This window comes from Bombus vosnesenskii, unplaced genomic scaffold, assembly GCF_011952255.1.
Source record: "Bombus vosnesenskii isolate JDL3184/JDL3185 unplaced genomic scaffold, Bvos_JDL3184-5_v1.1 scf7180000013316, whole genome shotgun sequence".
Lineage (NCBI taxonomy): Eukaryota > Metazoa > Arthropoda > Insecta > Hymenoptera > Apidae > Bombus > Bombus vosnesenskii.
In genome coordinates, this window is record NW_022882962.1 from 3,199,480 (window position 1) to 3,223,244 (window position 23,765).

The 23,765-nt window shown below is 39.5% G+C and overlaps 3 protein-coding genes across 7 annotated transcripts in view; 1 reads left to right on the forward strand and 2 right to left on the reverse strand.

Annotated features, from left to right (window-relative positions):
- Positions 1-16,644, forward strand: part of LOC117235502 — an 83,259-nt gene extending 66,615 nt beyond the window's left edge. For 2 of the 3 annotated variants that reach the window (XM_033497596.1, XM_033497597.1), the window contains exons 4-9: positions 1,608-1,738; positions 14,174-14,429; positions 14,998-15,182; positions 15,268-15,540; positions 15,620-15,893; positions 15,966-16,643. In XM_033497596.1, the coding sequence (XP_033353487.1) occupies positions 1,608-1,738; positions 14,174-14,429; positions 14,998-15,182; positions 15,268-15,540; positions 15,620-15,893; positions 15,966-16,318 (1,472 nt within the window). In that variant the 3' untranslated portion in view covers positions 16,319-16,643. Of the gene's footprint in view, positions 1-1,607; positions 1,739-14,173; positions 14,430-14,997; positions 15,183-15,267; positions 15,541-15,619; positions 15,894-15,965 lie in introns of all 3 variants that reach the window. The other variant, XM_033497598.1, reaches the window with a different exon arrangement.
- A 41-nt stretch (positions 16,645-16,685) lies between these two features.
- On the reverse strand, positions 16,686-18,333 carry LOC117235504 (THO complex subunit 6 homolog). Its single transcript, XM_033497602.1, has 5 exons — positions 18,104-18,333; positions 17,678-17,905; positions 17,440-17,607; positions 17,206-17,368; positions 16,686-17,119 (listed from the first exon to the last, which is right to left on the reverse strand). Exons 1-5 carry the CDS (start codon positions 18,220-18,222, stop codon positions 16,799-16,801), a joined length of 999 nt encoding a protein of 332 aa, XP_033353493.1. The 5' UTR covers positions 18,223-18,333; the 3' UTR covers positions 16,686-16,798.
- Positions 18,334-18,464: 131 nt separating this feature from the next.
- Positions 18,465-23,425, reverse strand: LOC117235497 (DNA ligase 1). Of its 3 annotated transcripts, none has more exons than XM_033497586.1 (16): positions 23,386-23,425; positions 23,010-23,122; positions 22,621-22,940; positions 22,436-22,506; positions 22,003-22,361; positions 21,751-21,922; positions 21,557-21,683; positions 21,316-21,488; positions 21,023-21,246; positions 20,599-20,727; positions 20,172-20,311; positions 19,897-20,098; positions 19,602-19,808; positions 19,325-19,541; positions 19,031-19,266; positions 18,465-18,946 (listed from the first exon to the last, which is right to left on the reverse strand). In XM_033497586.1, the coding sequence occupies exons 3-16, from the start codon at positions 22,854-22,856 to the stop codon at positions 18,575-18,577; spliced, it is 2,865 nt and encodes a 954-aa protein (XP_033353477.1). In that variant the 5' UTR covers positions 22,857-22,940; positions 23,010-23,122; positions 23,386-23,425; the 3' UTR covers positions 18,465-18,574. The 3 variants fall into 3 exon arrangements, with proteins under 3 accessions (XP_033353477.1, XP_033353478.1, XP_033353476.1); XM_033497587.1 differs by lacking the exon at positions 23,386-23,425 and having other exon boundaries at positions 22,621-22,707; positions 22,887-22,940; positions 23,010-23,369; XM_033497585.1 differs by lacking the exon at positions 23,386-23,425 and having other exon boundaries at positions 23,010-23,369.
- Positions 23,426-23,765: the final 340 nt, after the last annotated feature.

The following is a 23,765-nucleotide window of genomic DNA, read 5'->3' on the forward strand; positions in this document are numbered from 1 at the left end:
AAAAGTGATGGCACATATTTAATGAGACGTATTCAATTACACCGTACGCTACATCAGCTTTTTTATGGCCATGGTCCAAGCAACGTCTTAAAATCCATTTACAGGCTAAATCGAATAACCTATACTTTGGCTCTAACAAATTGTTTCAATTACGAGAAATAACAAAACGTACGGATAACATCCAGCAACGTCGGTACATCTTATACCTCCGGCAATTACGGGATATGCTCGGACGTCGCACAGCGATTTCACTCTTTCTAATCATATCCTTTTTTTCTCTTCGAATATTTTCATTTCGAAGCTTTAAAACTCCAATGCTTTGTGTTTCGACATTTTTAGATAATTTTTCCATTCCATCTGACAAGTAAACGGAATTCCAATTACGAAGAATCGAGCGTAGTTCCCATCGAATCGTCCATTCTAACGAAAAAGAAATTCCTATGTTCGATATCGGATTCGTCGAACTTTGCTCAAAGTTAAAGGAAGTAAACGACGAAAAACTGCTGAAACAGATATGGAAATAACAGTTTAAATAGAAATCGTTCTACATATCCGTGGTATGGAAGAAACGGTGCCGGTTAGCGGAGCCACGACACGCTGAGCGATTTTCTAGCTGGTCAGGTCCAGCCGTTTGCGACCGTCTCGTGGATCGATGGCTTCGTTAAAACTGTTTCAAGATCGTCGTCGTAACTGGTCGTGACCGCGTAATGCGATTTCTGTACTGTATGTATGTCGTTAATTTCAGGAGACGATCTAGGAAATTAATAACTGCCGGCTCGAGCAAGATTCCAGAGATGATACTCGCCGCTATTAAATGGTAAATCCAAAGCCCGTAAGAGGAGAGGAGTATCGATCGGGAATACGGTTGTTGGATTATACGGCACGTCGAACAGCCGTGGGCAAAAAGTGGTAGCGGCCAGTTTTGTCAGCTACGCTTCGATTGGCAAGTTGACGTTAAACAGCCGCCGTCGAGATGAATGATAGTGACAATTCTAATTAAGCGGCTACCCGATTGAGTCGGACCGTATTAATTACCGGCGGACCTCGAGGCACGTGCCGACTATCCGTGTTACCCCCTTTGATTTCTCTCTGCTCAACATTTTCACCATCTCGCGTTTCAACGTTTCAATTCATTACCGTCGACGCTACCGAAGATCTTACAGCGGCGCTATATGGTTTTAAATGCTGCTACGTGGCTTTGTCCGAAGGTTTAGGAATCCTGAGATTCGTATTTTCGAAACTCGCGAAGATTCAGAGCGTTGAAGCCGTGAAATTTAGGGATTCGCAACTCTCCAATTCGAAGATCTAGAATTTCAAAGCTGTTGCTCTCTATAGAGCGATGTAGCAGATTTGTAAATATATCTGAAAATTCTAGAATCGAGAGAGTTGCTGCAACGAGGAGGCAGTTAGACTTTCCAATAATTTGAGACCAATTACGTCTCTTAATATCTTTTCTACGAAAGCAAAAAAATTCCAAGCTGAAATTAAGATACTGCGCGTCTGATTATAGTACAGAAATGGTCTTACGTATAAATAGACAATAGTCTTACGATCGAAGATGAGAAGATTCACAAGCTAAAATTAACACAGTCTCGCTATGATTACAGGGGACCTGAAGAGGCGACACTCTTGGAGCAGTGAGGTCGACTACCAGCCGGCGGAAACGGAAGCCGTAGCGACACCGGGAGGAGATCCCGCTGCCCCATCCTCGGACGAGGAGGACAGAAGCTCGTACAAGGTAAACCGCACGATCTCTAATCGCAATGCTAAAGATCTATTCGTGGAACACGTGCATCTTAGACGCCTTAATTCCGTGCACGGCTGGTAAAGACAATGTACCCTTTGTTCCATGAAATCACGACTCTCTGATCCCGTTTTGCCAAGTAATTAAGTAGCTGCGGGGCGTGTACTCGCTTCAAATGGTATTACCCTTCCTATGTGGCTTTTTTTCGTGCCATTTTTGCAACGATGCACGGGAATCAGTCGAATGAAACGAGAACGCCGATAATTGGCTTTTATATGGCTCGAAACGTGGATCGAATTCAATCTTTTAACGAGAGCCAGATTTTAATTATTTTACACACGATTGGTCATCTTGCGTAATTGATACGCGTACGTGTGGAATAGTAATTCGATTCGGCAACCTTCCTTTTTACAGTCGTAAGTTTCAGTCTTTTGCTTCGGCACGCTTTTGAATCCGTAAAATCAAGTATTTGTTTTATTTGGTAGCGGAAATCTGAAATTATAAGTCGAAAGATATCGAACTTACAGTTTGCTATTTCGATCTTCCAATTTTCAATTTTATTGCAACTTCTTCACTACCGCTTTTGTTGTAATAGTACTTATAAACGCAGCACAACAGAAATAAATGGTAAACCGGTCTTTCTTAATTATTAAAACTTCAAATTACAAGGAAGGACGAAGAATCCTCGCGTTCGTTCCCACAATCAGTTCTGCTCTTGCAAGTCGAACGATGCATCCAGGGATGTATTGTCCCTGGAAGTTCACCACGCAACGCCAGGATTTCTGCAGTTGCAGTTGTTAAAGCCTCTCTGGTTTTACGGTGCTCGCTGTCTGGCCGCAGTAGTAAAAGGAAATGCACCGTTGCGTTGCGGCCGTTACGCATGGACCGTCTCGCGAGCAATGATCCGCTTGTGCATATAAAACGTAATTTTGGTTAAACGCTCTGCGCTCGTTCCGTGGTCCCTTCGTATTCCCATCATTTTCATGGGAAAAGTGCTTCACCCTGCCTTCTCCGACTCGTTTTTTGCCTAAGTAACCCTGGTGGTTTCGGTTTTGCGATCTGGCCCTCGTAAAAAGTCCATCCTCCGATCTCTTTTTATGCTCGTAGGTAAAATATTACGTGGTCTCTTTCGCGGTTTGTTCTTTCATGCGGCATATTGATCGATCTATAACGTACTTTCCATCCTTAACTTCTCTATGGTGAAATAAACATATATTAAATCGTTTGTTAGAATTCCGAATTTGATAGTTGAAACTTATAGCTTCTGATTGCAAGATCGAAGATTAACCTTTCGTAACGTCGGTTGTTTTAACGCGAGATCATGAGAGTTAGAAAATTTAAACTTTAAGAACACGATCCAAAACATAAATTAAGATGCACGACGAGCGCTCTAAGAAAAAGTCACTTTTTCTGGCCACAAAAGTCTCGCTACCACCATAACCATATCTTAGCCACGGTTCTCGCCTCAAGAAACTCATACGACTTAAACCTTACAATTACCCTTCGTTCCCTAAAAACTTCACTCTTGAAGCAGACTCTACTCCGCGCTACAATCAACGCACCCCTAAAACCAGCCTTCACGAAACAATCAGTCGATCGCCGATCAATTCTGCCGCCGTAACAGTTTGCGTAGTTCCAAGAAGCTGAATCGTACCGACAAAGCATCTACATAAACCTCCGTGCATCTAGTCGTATTTCGTGCGCGAGAAATCCGCCGGTTTTCTCGGAAGCGATCGCGCCTCCGTGAAGCAAACAGCCCCCGCTTGAAGAACGCGAACGGTAAAAGAAGGCTATGAAAAGGAAGAAGATCAGTTCGTAAAGAAAATCGCGGCCGGCTAGAAACTCGCAGGCTGTTTCGCGACGCTATTTTTAGAAGAACGCGTAATTTTAAGATTCTCAAGTTCCGAAACAATGGACTTTCAAAATTCGAGAACTTCGAGCTTTCACTCTTTGAACTCGGAGGCTGCGAATTCTACGACTATAATATTAGAATCCTAGAATTTCGAGATACTGAGCTGTAGAATTCGACAGTTTCGAAGCTCCAGATTTTGGAATTCGGCAGCTTCAAGTCTTCGATTTTTTAGAAGTTTAAAATTTCGAGATGTTGGAGTTTACGAGTCGAGAACTTCGACTCTCCGACTTTGGAGTTTTAAAATTTTGAGATACGATGCCTTGAAACTCGTCGGCGTCGAGACTCTATTTTCTTGGAATTCGGAAGCTTTGAATCCGTAATTTTAGAATTCTAAAATTTCGTAATAGAGAGCTTCGCAATTCGACGGTTTTGAAACTAAATTTTAGCACGTTCGAGAATTAAAAATCCATGACTTCGGAATCCTAAGATTTCAAAGTGTAGAGTGATGCAATTCACCAGCTTTGACACAGTTTTCTTTGAAAAAAATCGCGTCTCTGCTAAGCGAACGACGCTTAAAGGAAGATGAAGAGGAAGGAGATCGGCTGATGAAGAAAATCAGACGCGGTCAGAAACGGGAAGGCTGTTTCGCGGAGATATTTTTAGAGGAGCCGCGTGTAACGAGCGCGAGGCATTCGCCGTTTATGTCGAACGTTCCTCTTCTTCCACGTTTTCTTGATCGCAAAACGCCCTGTCTTCCAGAAGCCCTGAAGTGAAGGACGACGTCGAAAAACTATGCTACTCTATGCACGTAATGGCGAGCGACTCTTTATTTGGAAGAGAATTTTTCGGCGCGCCGGGGTGGCTTCTTTGTAGCGCTGCGAGGATTCCAACACGATTTCCGCTTCTTCATTTGTGTAGACTCGTTTCCGTTTGAGTCTATATACATGAACACATATACAGTAGATGGAATACTAACGATTCGAAGCATAGTCGAAGGTATTTTTTCCAAAAGTTAATAAGCAACTTGTTACAAGTGTTACGCGTAACATATTACAAGCAGAGGTTAAATTTTGTGATTTTGTTAGTATCGAAGTTAATATAATAGGCGAGAGAAAGTTAATTATCATGTTCGAGGATAGTCTGTGACGATGAAAGAATCGTCCAACGCTTCGACAGTGAACAAAATATTTCTTCATTTGCAAACGGTGTATTACAATTAGAATTGTTAATTATCAGAATCGGTGGAACGATAACAGAGATAACAATAACGCGAGATCCTCCACACGGTACGCACTGACGCCGCTTCCCAGTGGATTAACAAAAACCTCGAATGCTCGTACATCAACGAGCAACGTACCATCGATTTATTACGCCATGAAACTATTCAAAATAAAAGAAGCCATATACGATCTATCCTCGAGTCCAAACAGAAACCACCTTTATTGATAGCGCATCAGAGCGAACACGCGCAACACCCAACAGCGACGTGTCTTTCATTATACCAGCCGTCCTTTGAAAAGCAGAACTCGCATAGAGAAGAGGACGACGACACGGTCGGCCATTGAATATGACGTAATAAATGCTCGGTGGTAGAGTTGGACTTGGTTTTTCAGTTAGCCCTGGAATTACACGCAGGATCGCATGGCAGGCGTTTAAATCAAACAGATCGCGCGGCTCGACTTACGAGCGTTAATTGCTAGACTATGCGCCTCGTCTACCAAAGGGACTTTATTGCACCGGAAAATCAGGCACGTTACCGTTAGCGGGTATACGCGTCGCGGCCATCTGCGTGGCACGGCAAAGAGCATAAACGTGTAAATGCCTGATAATAATCCGGTCGAAGGGGCGGACAGGGGGATAACTTGCGCGTTTCTCGGCGAATAGTCGCGCGAACCGCAGTTTTACGAGCCTCTGGACCACCTTCCTTCTGAACACCTACACTGTCTGTCGTGCGAACACAAACGAATTGGCGATTCGGTGATCGTGACACTCCAGCAGTTTGTATAGAAACGGGTGGGGGTTGATCTTGGACTTTTAATATCTTCGTGATCGCTGTACGAAGTATTGTACTTTGGTTAGATCGATCAACTCTCTGGAAACTTCTTCGTCGTATACTTTGATTTCTCAATTAGTTTAACTTGCTTAATCCCTTTTGAATGAATCTTTTAAATCTCTGTACGATCAGTTCCTTTTAAGCCTCTCGCTGTCCTTCGCCTCCGCCTCCTCCTCCTCTTCCTGCTGTCTATGCGATCCGAAATGAATGTTACATTTTAATGGGTATTACCAAAACGTAAATAATCTTTCAATATCCGGTTTTGTGTGTCCCATGTTTCTTACGAATGAAACATTTCAGCGAAGAGATATCTGAAGAGATGCAAACTCGAATGGAAAACGAGGAAAATAGCAGGGTCGTGCAATTTTGGGGGAATTTTAATATGTTTAGTTTCTTGTAAATTTATCTGCTAGAAATTTGGCAAATGGAAAAATACTTTATCGAAGCATAAAACTTTCCATTCGTTGTTTCACCGTCTTACAATAAAATCAGATGAAAATCTGTCAGCGACTCGATACAAAAATCCCGGAAATATCGTCTAATTTCTCTGAACCTTCCAGATTCGCAGTCAGTCTGATTGAATTGTGATATAGTGATGACGTATTGAAAGGCTTGGCGTTTTGTAGACAAAGAAATCGCACGGTTAACGTAACACGTAAGAAAAAAGAGAGACCTCGTCGTAATATCCTAGATTGTTGCGTTCCGCGAGTAAACGAAGGTATAAACGGTTTAACAACCGTTCATTCGAGCACCGTTTGGAGATCAAACTAGACGTCGTAATTACTTTTTACGAGGGCACGAAACGAGAATGGGGTTGAGTGTCGTGGCAGTTTAAGCAAACAATATTGAAACGTCGAGGATGTGGTGTAAAGGCGGTGATATATAAATAAATATATATAGTATCTTACTACTACAATTAGTTTATTTACGATACATTGATTAAACGGATATTGATTAAACAGGAAACGATGGTTGTTTAACGTGAACTAATCACAATAACGTATTACAATTAAGACAACTAGGTAACTAATTTGCAACTCTCGTCACCACGGATTCAACCCTCTCTCGACAACACTGGCAACACTATCTCGACAACGCAATTCGCTCCCTCTGACTTCTCAACTCATACTGCTGTTAATTCGTTTATGTCCCTCAGCAACCCCTTGACTTTTGTCTTAGCCTCGCGTCTTTTGTCTTAGCTCCCCCCATAAGCAACCGCTTGTTTATAATTCGCACGACACCCCGCAGGCACCCCTTGTCCACGATACTACATATATTTTATTATGTAACACATACAACAACATAATTGAAGATAATAACCAAAAGTAGCGGATATTTGAAGGAAGTGTAATTCACGGAGTGATAAACCACTGAAAATTGTTCACGAAAGCTGTTTACAAAAATATTTGGCACGTGACAAAGACATGTAATTATCGAGATCGTTCGAATGAAAGATCGTTCAAAGTCACGAGATCGCTTGAACATAGGAGAAGGTCATGCTAAGGTTATTTAAAGATCATTCGAGTAAATCGTTTAAGATTCTAGTGGTTTAAGAACAGACTAATGACATTGGAAGAACAATCAAGACCATTTAAGTGGAATAGTAAATTCTCTAAACTGGTTTTCTTAAGTAGTCCTGTTGCAAGCTCGTTAATTCCAACTTTGTTGCCAAGGAAATGGAAATTCTAATTCATTGAATCTATCGAGAGTGGTTTGAGTATACTATAGAGAATTCCTCTGTATATCGATTACAGTGTTTGTCGATCGCGCAGATAGAAGCAGCCGCGTTCGCGACATTTCTCGCTAATGTTGCCCGTGGATAACGCTGCAAAGAGAATTTCCTGGCCATTACTAGGAATAACGTATCGATGTTGCAAGCATCAAAGTTCCGCCTCACAACTATCGTAGATACGGTTCCTTTCCCATCTAATCTTATGTTACAATAAAGATCAGACCAACTTGAATTTTCTCAGAGTTTATCTGTGAAATATTATACGTTCTTGCTACGCGTAGTCATCGCTACAGCGTACGGATTCATCATACCGAATCATCGGTAATTCGAGTTCTCACCCTCGCAAAATCAAGCCCTTTTGCGGTTTCGTTCGTCCTCTTCAGAGGCGACGAACAAATCTTTTAAACAATTTTTATAGATCCCGAAAAATAGCAGGGATATCACTAGTCGTACCGCTGACAATAGGAAAAAGAGGAAACAAAGAAAGAAGGTTGCATGATAACAGCAGACAAGAGCGAAGGAAGAGAAGTACAATTATTAGGAAATAAAGTACAGGCAGAAGAAGAAAGTAGACAAACGAACGAAGAATGAATAAACGGATGAACGAAGAGTGAATGGGAGTAATGTTTATGCGAAGATAAAGTGTTTAGAGATAGAGGGATAACCAAAGAATCGATATATCTTTACGCTATTGTAGATATCTGTAAGTTTATCTTTAGTTTCGTTTCACGTTTGTCAACTATACAAAACCAAGCTTTGATCTCTAGGCAACCAGGCTGAAAGGAATAAACACGATACAATAAATTACGATATTTCTAGCGCTGACAGGGCTCGAGTTGCACGATTACACGCTGAAACCGTGTCTCTAGCAGTGAGAAGCATTCGAAACGAAGAAACGGAACGATTCAGACGAAAACGCGAGAGGATCGAGTGAAGGGGATGGGAAAAGTGGTGGCGTGCACGGTAATTCGAGCTAAGAGGTTGTAATTAACATCGCGCCAGCCGGCGGAGAAAGGCGGACGCGAAACGAAAGGGAAGAGGAAAGCCGAGGGTCTACTCGATGGACGTTCGGACAACAGGGAACGGGGCTACGAGAGAAACTCTTGGCCGGAAAGGTCGAAGAGGTTAAATATTCCGGGAAGGGAACCAACGACGATCTGCGAACACGCGAGTAAAAACGTGGAAACGCGTGACCTTTAAATCAATCACAGGTTCGGAGCCGCGCCGGCAGAATCTTCATTCTCACGCTCCCCAGAGTGTTCCATTCGATTCGTTCTATTTCTTTCCTCTCCTCTTTCGTACGTGATGTTCGCGAAGAGGAAGTGGAGGAAGACACAGCCAGGGTTCGCTCGAGTAACTTGCAATTTGGCCCATCCAGCCTCCACTTCCCTTGCTCCGGAGCAGCGTGAGTGGCTGACCTTTGCACCGATCGCGATTTCACGAGGACTCGGATTCACGTTGTAAAAGTTGTTGCCAAGTTCTGCGAATTTCACACGTTCCAAGTCGTACGTTCGAATCGTTGATAATTTTGTATTTTTTAATTCAACGGTCGTGTGTCTGAGGAAAGAAAATTGTTTACGTTTTGTTGGGGAATTTTTACGAAAACGGTGAAATACGATGGTGGAAAATTCGAACGTTGTCCGTGGAAATCGTAATCGAGGGATGTTTAGAGATTTCGATTGTGCCAGAAGTTGAATAAGTTTGCAAATATCAGTTAGCTCCCTTAGATGTTACGTCAATGACGAATCGTTTTGTTTCGTCATTAGAAATTAAAACTTCTGTGAGAAAGGGGGAGTACTATGGTAATTAAAAATTCGTTAATGCCTCGCGTGACTTGATGACGTATTCGTAAGAATGATTCGGCGGGATCAAAGGATCTCAATAGCATGCGAGGTGCATAAGTCAGTGGCAACGTCTTCATGTACGTCTCTATGCCGTGACTCGTCGATTCCATTTTCTGCATCTTCAGCTTCGTTATTGTGGGAATGCCGCGGCACGTTGATTCAAAGATCATCGACTAAGCGACTAAAGGTGTACGGTGATGAACGAGCGTCCTATTCTTTTCGTACAAGCAGCCGATTAATGTCGCTTCTCATGATCGTAAACTAGAAACAAAGACCGAAAGCACCATTTACCTGCAAGACCATCCGTAAAAATTGCAACTTGATCGAACAACATAATTCAATTAACCTATCGATCTCATCAAACCCACGAAGACACGCGTCTCTCGCAAACGGCTGAAAGAATCTCAAGTAAGAAAACGTATCACCCCTCTGTAACGTTCCAAGGCTAAAAGTCACCAGCTATAAAAGCTCGTACAGACACGTCCACCAGTTTAACCAAGTAACGAGTAAACGCCACAAGATCGCCTGCTACGTAGAAAGTGTGCAGGATATTAATACGAATTTCAGATACAAATTTGCTCTATTAATAACGTCTGACGAGGCAAGTTTTAGCGTCCACACACGTTAACCTACTGAATTACTCGTCGCTCGACTAAATCAGCGGCTACGTGTGTGCGTACGTGAACACGTTCCAATCAATTTCTACGCCGAGCAATGCCAACCGAAGAGAGCAACCAGTAGCCGAGACTCGTGAAACGCGAATCGGGTGACGAACCACATGGTCCGTGCGTTTCACGTTCCAGGGAAATTGATACCGTGCGTCCAAGGTGGACAGATAAGATCGAGGTGGCCGCGAGCGAGACGCTAAACTAATGTCCCGTACACAGTGGCGCGCGAGATAGATATCTTGAGAATTTCATTAGCATGATCCGAGAAGAAGAAGGAGGTTGCTGCCTGGGCTCGCGCCGCCATCACGTTCTCTCCCTTTTTAACTTGTCACCCGGGGCTAGCTCGCGTGTTCCTTCGCGCCATGGACCAGCCTTTCTGTCACTTAAACCGGACCCTCCTTCTTCTCCACCTTGCCCAGACTTATTTCTTTCTCAGGACTGCGACCAGTTGATTAGTCCACCAGGCGAGTAGATTCCTAATTACTCGAGAGTGAAACGCTTCTCTTTCGTCTTGTCTCCACCTTTTTGCGTGCCGTTCGGCGCTTATTGAAATCGAAGTTAACGAGGACACGGTCCTGGTTAGTACCGATCCCAGCATCTTCCACAAGGATTTATGGGGCGTGTTGCGCGCCTGCCGTTCCTATTGTATCGCGTGAGTTATCTTTCAGCTAAGAGTTCTGTGTCCCTATTCCGATTGGTTTAGAGCTATATTGGATGTTTATTTCAACAGAGAAAGAGAAAGAGAAAGATAAGGAAAGACCCATTATTTCGTACAATTTGATATACAGTTTCCGATCTTTTCGTTCTGTGTAGAGATAAATAGACGCGTCTTTCGGTTCTATTATACCCGTGTATTTGTTATACGTTCTGAGAAATCGAAGATCTGAACGCTATCGCTTACGAAATGTCCCTTATCGACTTTTTTCATGAATTATTTAATTCAAGGCTAGCGAAACGTTACAGATATACTTTGGTATATCTAGAATTAGAGCAAGCACACTCATCTGTACATTTCTCTAACTTTTCCAAAATATTCTAAATTAAAATTCGATTTCTCATTGAAAAAAAAAATTGGAAATCACCGACTAGAAATCACCAGTGTTCCGCAGGACCTAGAGGCTGAAACAGAAATCGGCTTAGAATTTCTGTATCACCGAACACCTTTTAAACAAATAGTCTATAGAGGTGCAAGAAATTATTATTTGACTCTCGCAAAACGTTATACTCGCGCATCTTTTTTTTTTTTTTTTTTGATTACGTTATCCAAAACATTCGCGTTATTGAAAATTTGTTAATCCATGGAATTTATTATCCTGTTCCGGTCGTCCTAAAAAATCGAGTAACGTGGATCGCCGATGACCACTGTTGGCAGTCGGCGTGTTAACCGAGGAAAAAGATACATTTGAAAAAGAAAAAGGAAAAAAAGGAACGGTGAAAGTAGTTTCGAGGTAATCGGTCGGCCGATCACCGGAAGAATCATCTCGTGGCGCGTAACACAAAGGGCTCGGTATAAATTATAACGGCGTTCCGGGGGCATCAGAATGGCTACTTAGCCGGCCCATTCACCGCGTAAAATCGAAAGCCCGGCCCGGGTGAAACGTCTTCATTTTTCATGGCCACGAGAGTCCCGGGGTTGCAAAGCGCGTTTTTCCCCCGGGGCTAACCCGCTTCATTACCCCTTCGCAAAAGAGAGAATATAAAATTCCCGACGTATTCGATCAGCCGTGAACAAATTACTATATAATTTTCCCGCCGGCGCGATTATTCACGTTAATGGTGCAATAATTCATAGGAACGCGTTTGCAGCCCGGGTCCAACGGCCACGTGAATGTCTTCGGAGATCGGTCCACGCGAGAGGATGAAACGCTGTTGAAAGATTGCACGGATAGTCGCGAGCCCCGATTCGTTTAATGGAAACGTGCTTGAAGCCGGGAGCCGCGCGATTACACCAGAAGAAAAAAAGAAGCAGCTTTTTTCTTAATGGAAAATGAACGGGTTGTTCTTTTAGATGAATTTTCGTAATAGAATTAAAGTGGTTTCAGCTATAGGATAATACGAGAAAAGGAGGGTTATTTTCTTGATAGATTGCCAATGTGTTGTTCTTTGGAATTTTCGTTATGGTATTATGTAATGGTAAATCGGTTTCGGTTATGAAATAATATGGCAAGAGGTGAATTCTTTTCTTAAGGGAAGACTTGTTCGAAGATTGGCTTAAACGCTGTAACGCGAGAAGAATAGGATTCTTCTCTTAATGTGAAACTCTTAGAAGAATCTTTGTATAATGCAATATCAATTTCTTATCGTATCGATTCTTACATTATCAAACAACAGCTCCAGTTTCGTATTTCTTCGATACAGAATTTTTCTTTTCGCAAGAGAAAGATAAATATCTATGAATTTTTGATACTCGCGTTATCGATGTCTCTGCGGTAGCGTCGGAAAGGTACGGAGGGTTGAATTGATTGGGGTTAGTTCTCTGGTAACAGAAGACAGTTATAGTTGTTCAGAATACGCTACGATTAAACGACTATAGTCAACGACCTGTTTAGTCAGCCTTAATTCGTCGCTAACTGAACAAGATAGTTAGACAAAATTTAATTTTATTTCACTTTCTCGTTAACTTCTAAATTACGTCGATTAATAACGAAAATAATACGACACATCCTAGCTCTTGCCATAATCGCAGAACGTCGTGCTTGTTCCTAGTTTGGAATCTCGCTAAAAGTGTGTTAATCTAACGAAGAAAAATGCTTCTAACCACCGCAACCACAGCAGGATTCTTGGGAGACCGCAGTGTCCCTGGTGACGCGAGTCCTCCACTTCCGGGTCTCATTGTTTCCTATGAAAACGAACGAGACCCAAGAGTTGGAAAGAGGAGGCCGCGGCATAGAAATTTTACGAGGCGGTCCGTGACGTTCGTTCGTAAATTTCACGGTGGCCATGGCTGGTATTTATGCGAGGCGACAGCCGTAAATTTCCACGGCACGGTAAACCACGCCGGGGACAAGCGTGCGTCGACGAATAATTCATTTCCGCCAGAGCCGGCCCGCGGGCTAATTGAACGCCTATGAGACGAATTAATAATCCACTTTGTAGAAAGAGCTGCACAGGCGAGAGATTTACCGCGATCCGACCCATCGTGGCACAAGCTCGCGGAAGTGCAATATATATTCTATCTTGAGCAAACGAACCTATGGACGTTGTTGTCGTAAGTAACAGCGACGAGTAATAACGGCTCGTTATTAGCGCGTTTGTCGTTTAATAAATTAGAGAGGCATGCGGGTGTGGGCACAAGATCGTCTTATGGGAAATGCTGAACGTGCGATCCGAGTTTTAAGTTGTTCGTTTAACCCTTAGCAGACTGGTCATAGATACGTAGTGTCCGATTACACGACAGATTTTATTTATTAAAAATAATAAGATTTAATAAGTACGCGTAATACATATAATAGGTATGAAAATAAATATGTTTATATGGCTGGAAATAATTAGAATATCGTTATTACGAATGGTTTCATTGCATAATCCACAAGGCGACGAAATCCTATGGCTTTGATAGATTAACGCGTGACTCGTACGATTATTACGGTAAAGATCGAAATTGACGAGAAAACCGAGTATAAAAATGAAAAGTGACGTGAAAAATAATCCTCCGATTACTTTGTTTGTTCGTTAAAGCGTTCACGGTTGAAGATACGGAAATTGTACAGTTTTAGATCGGATGAATTAGTACCTCCTAACGTACCTCCTATAAATCTCGTTCAATGAATAACACGTTCATAAACTGGACAAATTTTTCATACGGCAGAAAAATAGAATATTTCAATTGATGCAATCGCGCGAACTACAAATTGCTACAATCAAGTGAACAATTGAGTTGGTTTTGCCAGGGTTGGAAATTACATTAACAACAGCTCTAACGAGCCTCCTATTTCAATTTCTGAATGATCTACGCTTACACTTCGCTTCTAAAACGTCCTTTGATTATTCACGAACCTCAGCCGGTAGTCATTCTATTTATCTCTTGTAAAGGGAAGTGCACTTCTGTAACGCAAACTAGTCTCTTGAATAGCGCTCATTTCCCGTACAGCCACGTCTATTTACATTCGTGTAAGAAGCACACGTGGTACTCGTTTCGAGCTGGTTATACCAACCAGTTAACACGACGTATTTTCCTCTTACAAAGCGGACAGAAACCGAAAGATACAAATGTTGACGGATGTTAAGACTTTTTCCCCGACGCGTAAAAGCGAATTAAACGTTGGATGTTCGAATTACAGGAACATGGCTGTTCGGTGCAGACGGTGGACCTGGTGGCGGACTGTCCTTTGCAGGTAGTGACACCCTCGTCGAGGTCGCCGTCACCGCCCAGATCGCCGACGCCCGCGACGCCCTCGACGCCCTTCGTACCTCCGAGGAGCATGGGGCAACGGCCAAGCACCCTGTTGCGCCCCAAAATCTCTTTGACCTGGGTGTTACGCGGGCAACAGCAACCTGCGTCCAACAACAGTCATTCTTCCGCAAATGGGAACGCAGGTCCGTGAAATATGAGTGAAAGAAATAGTCTACTCTATGGGAAGCATGGTCGAGCAATGATTTCGTTATAACGGAGTACGAGTGAAACGTAAAAAAGTTGCGTCAATGCTTTAGATGCGAGGAATTTGGTTCGAACGTAAAGCCTTCTGGGGGTCGAGCAATTGTCCGAATGTGGAAAAATTGCGTCAAATAATAATTCGCACGTGAAGGGAGGAACCGAAGAGATCGAGTAACGGGTCGAGTATAGAGGTTTGGTCAGAATTGGGTCAGGCAATAATCCAAATATAGGAACCTCGCGTATGAAATTCGAGGCGAAGTAAAAACCTAACTGTATGAAAATTAAATTAAATAGCAGTTACGCAATGGAAAAGTTGGATCAGGCGATATTCCACGTACAGAAAATCGAGGTCGAGCAATACCAGTTGAGAAACTTAAGTCGTGTATACGTATACTTGATTCCTAAAGAGGAGAAATGACACGAGCTGCATGCAATAAGAATAAATATCATAAATTACCGGTAATTTTGCTACTTCGTAGAATTCTAAGAAACAATGTTATCTTCGTATAGGTGGGAACGGCGATCGAGAGGGCTTGTCACGAGACAGTAAGGAAAGGTCCTCGAAGAGGAGTGTGAAAAGCGTGAAGGAAAAAGATGGTTGTAAGGAGAATGTCGACACGGAGAAGCGAGAAAAGAAAGTTCTGCATAGAATAGAGAAGATCGAGAGGACGGAGAAGGTGGAAGTTCAAGAAAAGGTTCTCTTCTAATTAACATCTTTCAACGTGGAAAACACAACGCGTTAACAATTTACATTCACGTTTATTATCGTCCTCCTTTCAGGCTATCGGCAAGGAGGCACTGGCCAATGAGAGATCGTTGGATAGTCCTCTGGAGAAGCAGTCAGAAAAGGAATTTTCAGGGCTAAAGGAGACGAAGGAGAAGGAGAAAGTTAAGAGGGCAGTGTCCGAACCATCTCTCGTATCTCGTGAGTCAACGTCCACGCCTAGTGGCCGAGAGAAACACAGACATCGAAGAACCAAACGGTCCCACAAACCCAGACCTCCGAGCAGATTTGGCTACGAAATCGCCGATCTTGATGCGTATCTCACCAAAGTAAGTACTTTTTCGATTATTAACAACGAGACGATATGGCCTCTACAACGTTACTTTGGAAAATATTCCACGTCTTTAGGCTTCTATAGAGAAACCTGCCAATATTCCCGTGGTCCTCTCGTTTCCATCCGTCCTGTACCAGACTCAAGGTGGTACTCAAGACGAGATGGCTCTCCCTCTTGGAACAGTGGTGAATGCTGTATTCAAGAACCAAACCTGGCTATACGTTCAAACTCCACACGGCCAGGAAGGGTACGTCGGGTACGCAGCTTGTCTGCCATTGGGGATATTACCGCAACCAACCAGAGGACCATGTTGGGAGGATTCAACAGACGTATTTCCTCGTCCCTTAGGTAATTTAAAAATTCATTTCCAACAGTATCGGTTCTAAAATTCATTTTTCATTAGTTTATTGTTCCTTCCAGGTAACATGACTGATACGGAAAAGCTCAGAGATACAAGATCAGAGTGCGGAGCTCGAGGCAGAAATCCAAGGGTAAAACGAGGTTCTAGGGACGCAGTGTCAGCCTGCGGAGAACGTAGTGTCGACAGATTGTACCTCAGGGCCGCGGCGAACGCTAGAACCAAAGGATCTCGGCATACTTTACTCGTCATACGTAGCGATTATGAGGGTCAAGGTGGGAACGCTTTGAGCGTCTCCAAGGGTGACGTTGTTGCACTACTTAGCGATCACGTCAGTGATTGGTTCTGGGTCCGTTCGCGAGACGGCAGAGAGGGCTTTATACCTGCGGTGATAGCAGGTCATGGCTTCCTATGACTCTTACGTTGCTGTTGTTTGTCTAAAATTAGTTGCTCGTTCAATACCATTCGGAAAAAAAATTATCATTGTATTATCTACCACCGCATCATTTGTCATTTAACATTTTTCTACGTTCGATTTCTTCATTAAACTTTGCTTTTTTCCAAATAAAACGCATAATGCTCCTTACAGTGAGAACTTACTATTAAGTTTCCAACTAATTTTAGACGGATGTTAACTGTGTTTCTTTATACATATTTCATAAATGATCTATTAGTCGAATCTACCCGAAGCTGAGGATGACCGCGTTACAAGAAATCACAACTAACAAACAGATACTTGTATATTTGTAAAAAGTTTTATATCATGTTTTATAAAATGCATATTGTATTAATATATTTATTAAAAAAAATATATATATATATATACATACATAATGAGATCACTTTCTTCTGTAAATCAATCGGTAGGTTTTTCTGTTGTAATATTTTATTTCTATTAAGCAAACTTTAACATTAACTCGCGGTAATTAAAGTTCGTACAGATGTCTATGTTGTTCGAGGAACCGGCTATGCTGAACACTTTTTGTGGATTTTCCTGATATACAATACTATATACGGTATTGCTGGAAGTTGGCACTTTAGCTAACATTTCTCCTTGATAAGTTAGATGGTAAACGTGAGGTGCCGTCCCAGCAGCTATTACACGCTCTTCGTAGATGTTTGCCACGTGGATGCCTTCATCCGGAAGCTCGAACACAGTAGCTGCTTCCATCGTACGCATATGCCATAAAGATAAACTTGGACCACCACCACATAACTAAATAATCATTATGTATCAGGTTTTCTTTAATCGTTACATTAAAATAAATATACGTTCTGCAGAAATAAAAAAAAAGTATGTACCAGCCAGTCTTCCGTGAAGTCTATGGCGCCAATCCATTTTCCAAATCTTGGTCTGGCAACTTTGTCTACTAAATGAGGAGTTAATATATTGGTATTTTCTCTTTTTCGTAAATCCCACAACCTTACTGTTCCATCTTCACCGCATGAAGCTAATTGATTACCCCTGTGAAAAGTGAAAAACTTCATGTACAAACTACATTATGTATTATTTATTAATGATTATATTATACATACATTAAGGATAGGCAATGAATATAGTCTGTATGTCCTTCTAAGCTTCTTAATATTCTACCATCTTCTAGAGTAATTACATAAATATTATTGTCACCACAACCAGCATACAGAATGTTATTTGATTTTGAATATACTAAATAATTTACATCTGGTTTTTCGTAACTGTCCCTAAAAATAAACTGATGTTAAATATTGATAGTCGACATCGTTCATCCAAAATTTTATCATATAATCTTACTTATTAACTGGAAGTTGTATGGTCCATGATACTTTGCTTTTTGGAGCTTTACTCGAAGTAACTATTTTCCAATCCCATCCACATATTTCTCCTGATGTTCCTGTTACTAAGAAATTGTCTGTTGAAATCATACTTTCCACTTGTTGATCGGGATGTGCAGTGAAATGATAATTGGGGCCTTGTAATTCATTTTCTTCGACTTTATGCGGTCCTAGAGCTTTCAATAACCTACAAAAAGAAATTCTTTTAACTGAAGAATAAACTAGATTATAACTTTAACTTTGAAATTACCTAAGATTTTTAAATACTGAACAAAAGCTTTTATCAGTTTTTACTACTTATATTATGTTGTTTATACGCTCTCTTTGACGTCGACATAACCTGTATTTACATACTATTGACTATTTAAGTCAGATATTTACTTACTCGAAAACTGAAATATCTCCGTAAATATTTCCAGCCAATAAATAATTTCCATCCGGGGAGAAAGCTTGTGACAATACAGTGTTATAAAATAATTTTTGATTAATTGTACCCGACATCATTTGTTGATCAACTTTCGTTGCATTCAAAAAGTTAAGGTTAGAAATCCAATTCAATGAAACAATTTATCAAAAAGAATGAAAAGAGTTTACTAAGATTTGTAGTCTACCACGTAGTTAAAAGTTATGTATGGAAAGGTTAAAAGTTCAATGGTATAATAAACTGTTTTTATTGAATAGTAATCTATAAATTCAAAACAATTTTTTGTAGTATGTGTAAAAAAAGTACATACATTGAGACAATAATCATCTACATACAAAATATTTCAATTGTTGGTACATTATAAAACAGTCCACCTTATACAAAATGAAGGTATGTTTATCCGCATAACGCAAATTTAGTGAAACGTTAGATTCAATAAAAGTCTTCTTCAACTACTTTTGTTGATGATGTCTGATTTTTTATCTGCTCTTGACTGTTGTACATATTTGCAACTTGTTGCGCTGAGGTAGCATCCTCATTGTTTTTATCATCGCGAATGCGGACAAAACGTGGAAATCGCAAAGATATTCCTTTCTCTGGATCAATAATACCAACGGCTGCCTTATGAACAGGTGACAAAGAAAGATCTGCACATTTAATTTCCCACACTTGAACTGGTTCGAACCAGTGATCAGGTTCGAGAGACGAGTCATAACGATAGTAGGACTTAGTTTGTGGTATTATATGTTCTTTGAAGAACTCTGTGTGCTTTTGAAGGTCTTCTTCACTGAATCCAGTACCAATCTACATAAGCAAGAAACATGTAAAAGATTAAAATTATATTTATCCAAACGTTTAAAACATTGCAATGAAGCTAATGACATTTACCTTACAAACACTTTGATATTCCTCATTCTCTTGATCATAACAAGCTAAAAGAAATCCTCCATAGGTTCCTGTCCTTTTTCCTTTCCCTATATAGCCACCAATGACAACCACGTCTAATGTATCACCCACACCTTCTAAATAATCTTTCTTCAATTTTAACCAATTCCGAGAACGCTTAGCAATCTCATATGTTGCATCCTGTTCTAAGGTCTTCACCATAAGGCCCTCGCAATTGCCTATTAAATATAATTATATATTTTTTTTAGAAATATTTACAATTAAATAGAGACTAACCTTTGACTGATTCATCTAAGAAATCTTGCACTTGTTCCATAGTCGAAGTATCTAAACTAGTTGCAAATTTCCATTCTCCAATTACTTCTTTGAAATTCTTTTTCAATAATTCACGACGTTTTATGAAAGGTTGTTGTACCAGTGGTTCTCCATTTAAATACAATAAATCAAACATGAACACACATACTTGAACTTTAATATCTGCTTCGTTCGCATCCTAAGGGCGACAAAGATATATGTAACATTTTCAAAATAATTTTTTATGCATTTTGCATACCTTGCGTTTTCTTGTACTGAGTATTTGGAAAGGTAGGATTTGTTTATTCTCGTTATCCCAGGCTACTGCTTCACAGTCAAGGATACAACTTTTAACTTCTTCACCTTGAGTATTTTTAAATCTTCCTATAATATCAGGATATTTGCTGGTATTATTTTCTTGATTCCTACTGTAAATACTAATTTTACCATCCTCGGCTAAATGAATCTGCAAAATATTTGCAAAAGTTAAATATGTTCTTTCCTTGTAACATACTACCTCCATTCTATAATATATATAATTATGAAAAATAAACCTGCGCTCTTTCTCCATCGTACTTCCATTCACAAGTAAATTTCAATCCATCGAAACGCGTTAATACTTCTTGCACACCTTTAGTAGGATGTGCCAACATTGGTTTCATAGGTATGCCAGGTATAATTTTACATTTGTTCGGTAATTCTTCAATCCCCTCTTTTAGTAAAACAGGAATTATTTTGTCATAATTTGGACATTCACTGAAAATAAACATTATTATCACACGTATAAAAGTATTCAATTCTGGTATCTAAAATAGAAACAAATTCTTACCAATATGTTGTTTTAAGAGTAAGCGCAGTTTCGTCGTACTTTTGTTTAAAGGCATCGCTTGACATTTTCTTACTCACGTCTAAAACTTCCGGTGGATAACTTTGTATTGGTGGTGTCATAGTACACGCTAGTGCCAAAGCCTATAAGCATATATCTTTTACCAAATTTTCTGTATCATACTGTAGCATTATCTTTAGATGACTTAATGAAAAAATCATTTTGCATAAATATATTAGTTGTCCAAAAAGTGTCTTTCTTTCGCAAAGGTGTTTCTTACAACAGTGCACCTTCAAATGTTGCGGTGTTTATCTCAACAGAACAAAATGGATCGTACATAATTCGACAAAATAATATAAAACAAAAAACGTTGTGCTTCCATTATTTCCTCATAAAATGAAAGAAATTTTTCGGACAACCTAATACTTACTTGTAACACAGATTGTTCTGCTAGACCAATTCGAAGTTTGCCGGCTAGGGACCGAATGAGGTATCTGGCTTCAGTAAAACGACACGCTACAAAAAGCGATTGAATTTTATCCAATTTTTTAGTTAAAGACTGCAAGAATAAATACATGATTACAATAAAAATATTCTGAAATTGTTTGATTATAATACTGGTATAAAGTAATTACAATTAACTATAATCAGTGCCGTCCATAAGCAAAAACTCTTACGTGTCCTTATTTATATGCCCGTATTCTGGTTACTAGCTTTACGAAATTCAAAGAGAGATAAACGAATCTGATAGTTTCATTTTTTCACACACATTTTATTCGTCAATTGAAGAACGAGCATTTCGCGTCCTGCCAATGTAAATGGAACAGCACTGCTCTAAATTAATAGATGCATACCGCAGAACCAGTCATTTGTGCGATCTCTTTCAGCCTAGTATATACAATCGATACTGTCAGTGGAGCAGGTTGAAACATAGTTCTTTGATTGGAACGACTTCCTTCTGCCACGATGCCTAAATCCCCAACTGTTTGGACGTCTGCTTTAATTTGAGCTAATGTTCTACCAGTACATTGCGCTATAGCTTTCATCAAATTTGTTTCTGCCACCCCTAATTCAATCCCTAAAAAGAAGGTTATCATATTTAAACAAAAGAAGAAAACGATATACGTATATATCTGGCAATGTTTACCTTCATAAGCAGGTGCTAATTGATTGAGACATAAATATATGCTTGGAAGTAAGTCATCTGGGCTTAAAACTATTACAGATCGGAAATAATTTGATAAAATTTCTATTATTTTTAATCGAGCGCTTGTATCTTCGATCAATTCCAACGTACGTGTCAACGCAATATATGGTACCCTAAAAAAATTAAACAATTGTTTTACCATTGCAACAAATGATACACTATTAAAAAATATGAGACATACTTTTCTCCCTGTTTCCAAAATGCATCATTTATTGGGTCATATTTCGAGGCACTAGGTTTATAAGAGTGACTGGAGGACTTTTTCTTATCTTTATCAGTATTATTTGTACTTTCTTTCTTTTTTGGAGCTGAAAGATATAAAGTTTGTTAAGATAGTTATTTATTTATTTAGTAACATATTGATAAATTAAATACCAAAAAAATTATGTATCTTTTTCGCAGGCTTCTCTACGTTAGCCTCTTTTTTCTTTTCTTCTTCTTCACTGTCTTTTTGATTATCTAGAACATCCTCGTCAGAATTTTCTTCTTCGTTAACTGGGTTATTTTCCTCCACATCAAGATTTGCTTTTTTGGGACTTTCTGGCAACTATTAATCAATATGTATTAATAGTCATACATATGTATATACATATATAAATATGTACAAAAATATATATATCTATATACCAGATTATGTTCTTCTTCGTCACTGGAATCAACAGGTGCTATTATCCTTGACCTTTTTTTAGTAGCTTTTTTTTCACTACTTTTAACATTCTTTTTAGTTTTAGATTCCTTAGGCGAAGACTTTGAAGATTCAAATTCATCACTTGTTTCTGTTTTCTTTTCTACAGTCAACTCATTTTCTTTCTGGTTCTCATCACTTGACACATCTTTCAATTTCTTCTTTGCATCGCTCTTCTTAGGGGTACTTTTTACTTCATTGGTTTTTCTTTTCTTTTTAGTAGCAGTATGTGGAGTTTTACTTTTTCTTTTTTCCTTTTCCTTAGTTGTTGCTATTGGTGATAGCTTAATTTTTGGTGTTCCTAGAATATAGGTATAACATCAAGAAAACTGGAAAATATAGATTACATTTATTTAATTACATAATATAGTTTACCATTTTCTTTCTTTAGTGGTGACGGAGATTTTGAGACTGATTTCTTCCTTGAGGAATTTCCAATAGGTGGACTAAAAAAGAAATAGATTGATAGATCTTATATTGATATTATACATGAAATTTTAAATACCCTATCAATTATAATGAACCATTTCCTAACAATTTCTATAATTAAATTTAATTACCTGGCAGTTTCACTGCTATCTCCACTATCGTCTCTTTTTCGTTTAGGGGTACCCGAATTGCTTTGGTCTCCATTCTTTACAATTTTGCTATTAGCGAGTATCCGATTAAGAACATTATTTACAATAGGGGAAAAAGCATTATTCAATTGGAATTGTTTACTTAAAAATATCACAGGTCGCGAATAAGTATTATTGAATACAATTGATCTCAAATTGAACGCAATACGAGTATACATAATCGTACTTGGATAAAATAATCCACGTACCTTGCATTATTAGGTTCAGTCTTATCTTTCGTACTTGCTTTCGAAAAAAATAACCTGTTAAATAAGAAGAAATATTATAAATATATTAAAATAATGAATAAGTTATTTTGTTAAATTACATACGTTATACTACGTTGTGCCATTTTAAGGCTTTTTATGGTTATCTTGCTGTACTGTTCCCGCGCATATTTCGTGGGTCTAGGGTCATGGTATATTTATCGAAATTTGTATAGAGCCTGAAAACGAGTGGCACAACTGACCAGAAAGGTGTTTTATATGCAAAAATAAGTCGAAAAAAATAACATAGTCTTTTCGTTTTAGACTTTGTTTTCAAGAAAATCGAGTTTCAAGATTCGTTGAGTAAAATTTCTGAGATAAAATTTATATATATTCAGTACTTGGTTGTTACATATTTATTTGTACAGTCAATGGAACTGATATATTGAGGTCTTAAATTAAAACGTCAAGTAATGACACTCATTGATATAACCGTACTTACGTCCAACGAAACGAGACTTTGACTTACTGTCATTACTGGCTACAACTATTGACAACTATTGACTGATACTCAAATGTCATTGCCTTGTCTCGTTGGACAGACTGTAGGATATAGAAGTCCTTTGAATCGTAGGCTACAAATTTTTTCATTAAAATACATATCCAATTTTTGCTTAATAAAGATTATTATTAGTAAAATCTGGAAGAAACAATTTTCAATTATCACCATATCCAGTATCATTTATTTTATATAAATTATAAACATACAATAGTCTAAATCTAAATTGGAAAGTTCAGCATCGACCATATATGGCTTACATGGCACTCAGTATGTTTTTGCGACGGGAACTTTGAGACTATCTGAAATAATTAAATATTTTC

Bases quoted from the DNA above. Each gene is read 5' to 3' on its own strand.
- LOC117235497 (XM_033497586.1), bottom strand. From the start codon at position 22,856: ATGTATACTCGTATTGCGTTCAATTTGAGATCAATTGTATTCAATAAT. The intron at 21,247-21,315 runs GTAAACATTGCC...CCTTCTTTTTAG, and splicing joins ATTAGCACCTGCTTATGAAG to GGATTGAATTAGGGGTGGCA. The intron at 18,947-19,030 runs GTAAATGTCATT...TTGCTTATGTAG, and splicing joins AATATCAAAGTGTTTGTAAG to ATTGGTACTGGATTCAGTGA.
- LOC117235504 (XM_033497602.1), bottom strand. From the start codon at position 18,222: ATGATGTCGGGTACAATTAATCAAAAATTATTTTATAACACTGTATTG. The intron at 17,906-18,103 runs GTAAGTAAATAT...TTCTTTTTGTAG, and splicing joins GGAGATATTTCAGTTTTCGA to GTTATTGAAAGCTCTAGGAC. The intron at 17,608-17,677 runs GTAAGATTATAT...GTTTATTTTTAG, and splicing joins ATACAACTTCCAGTTAATAA to GGACAGTTACGAAAAACCAG.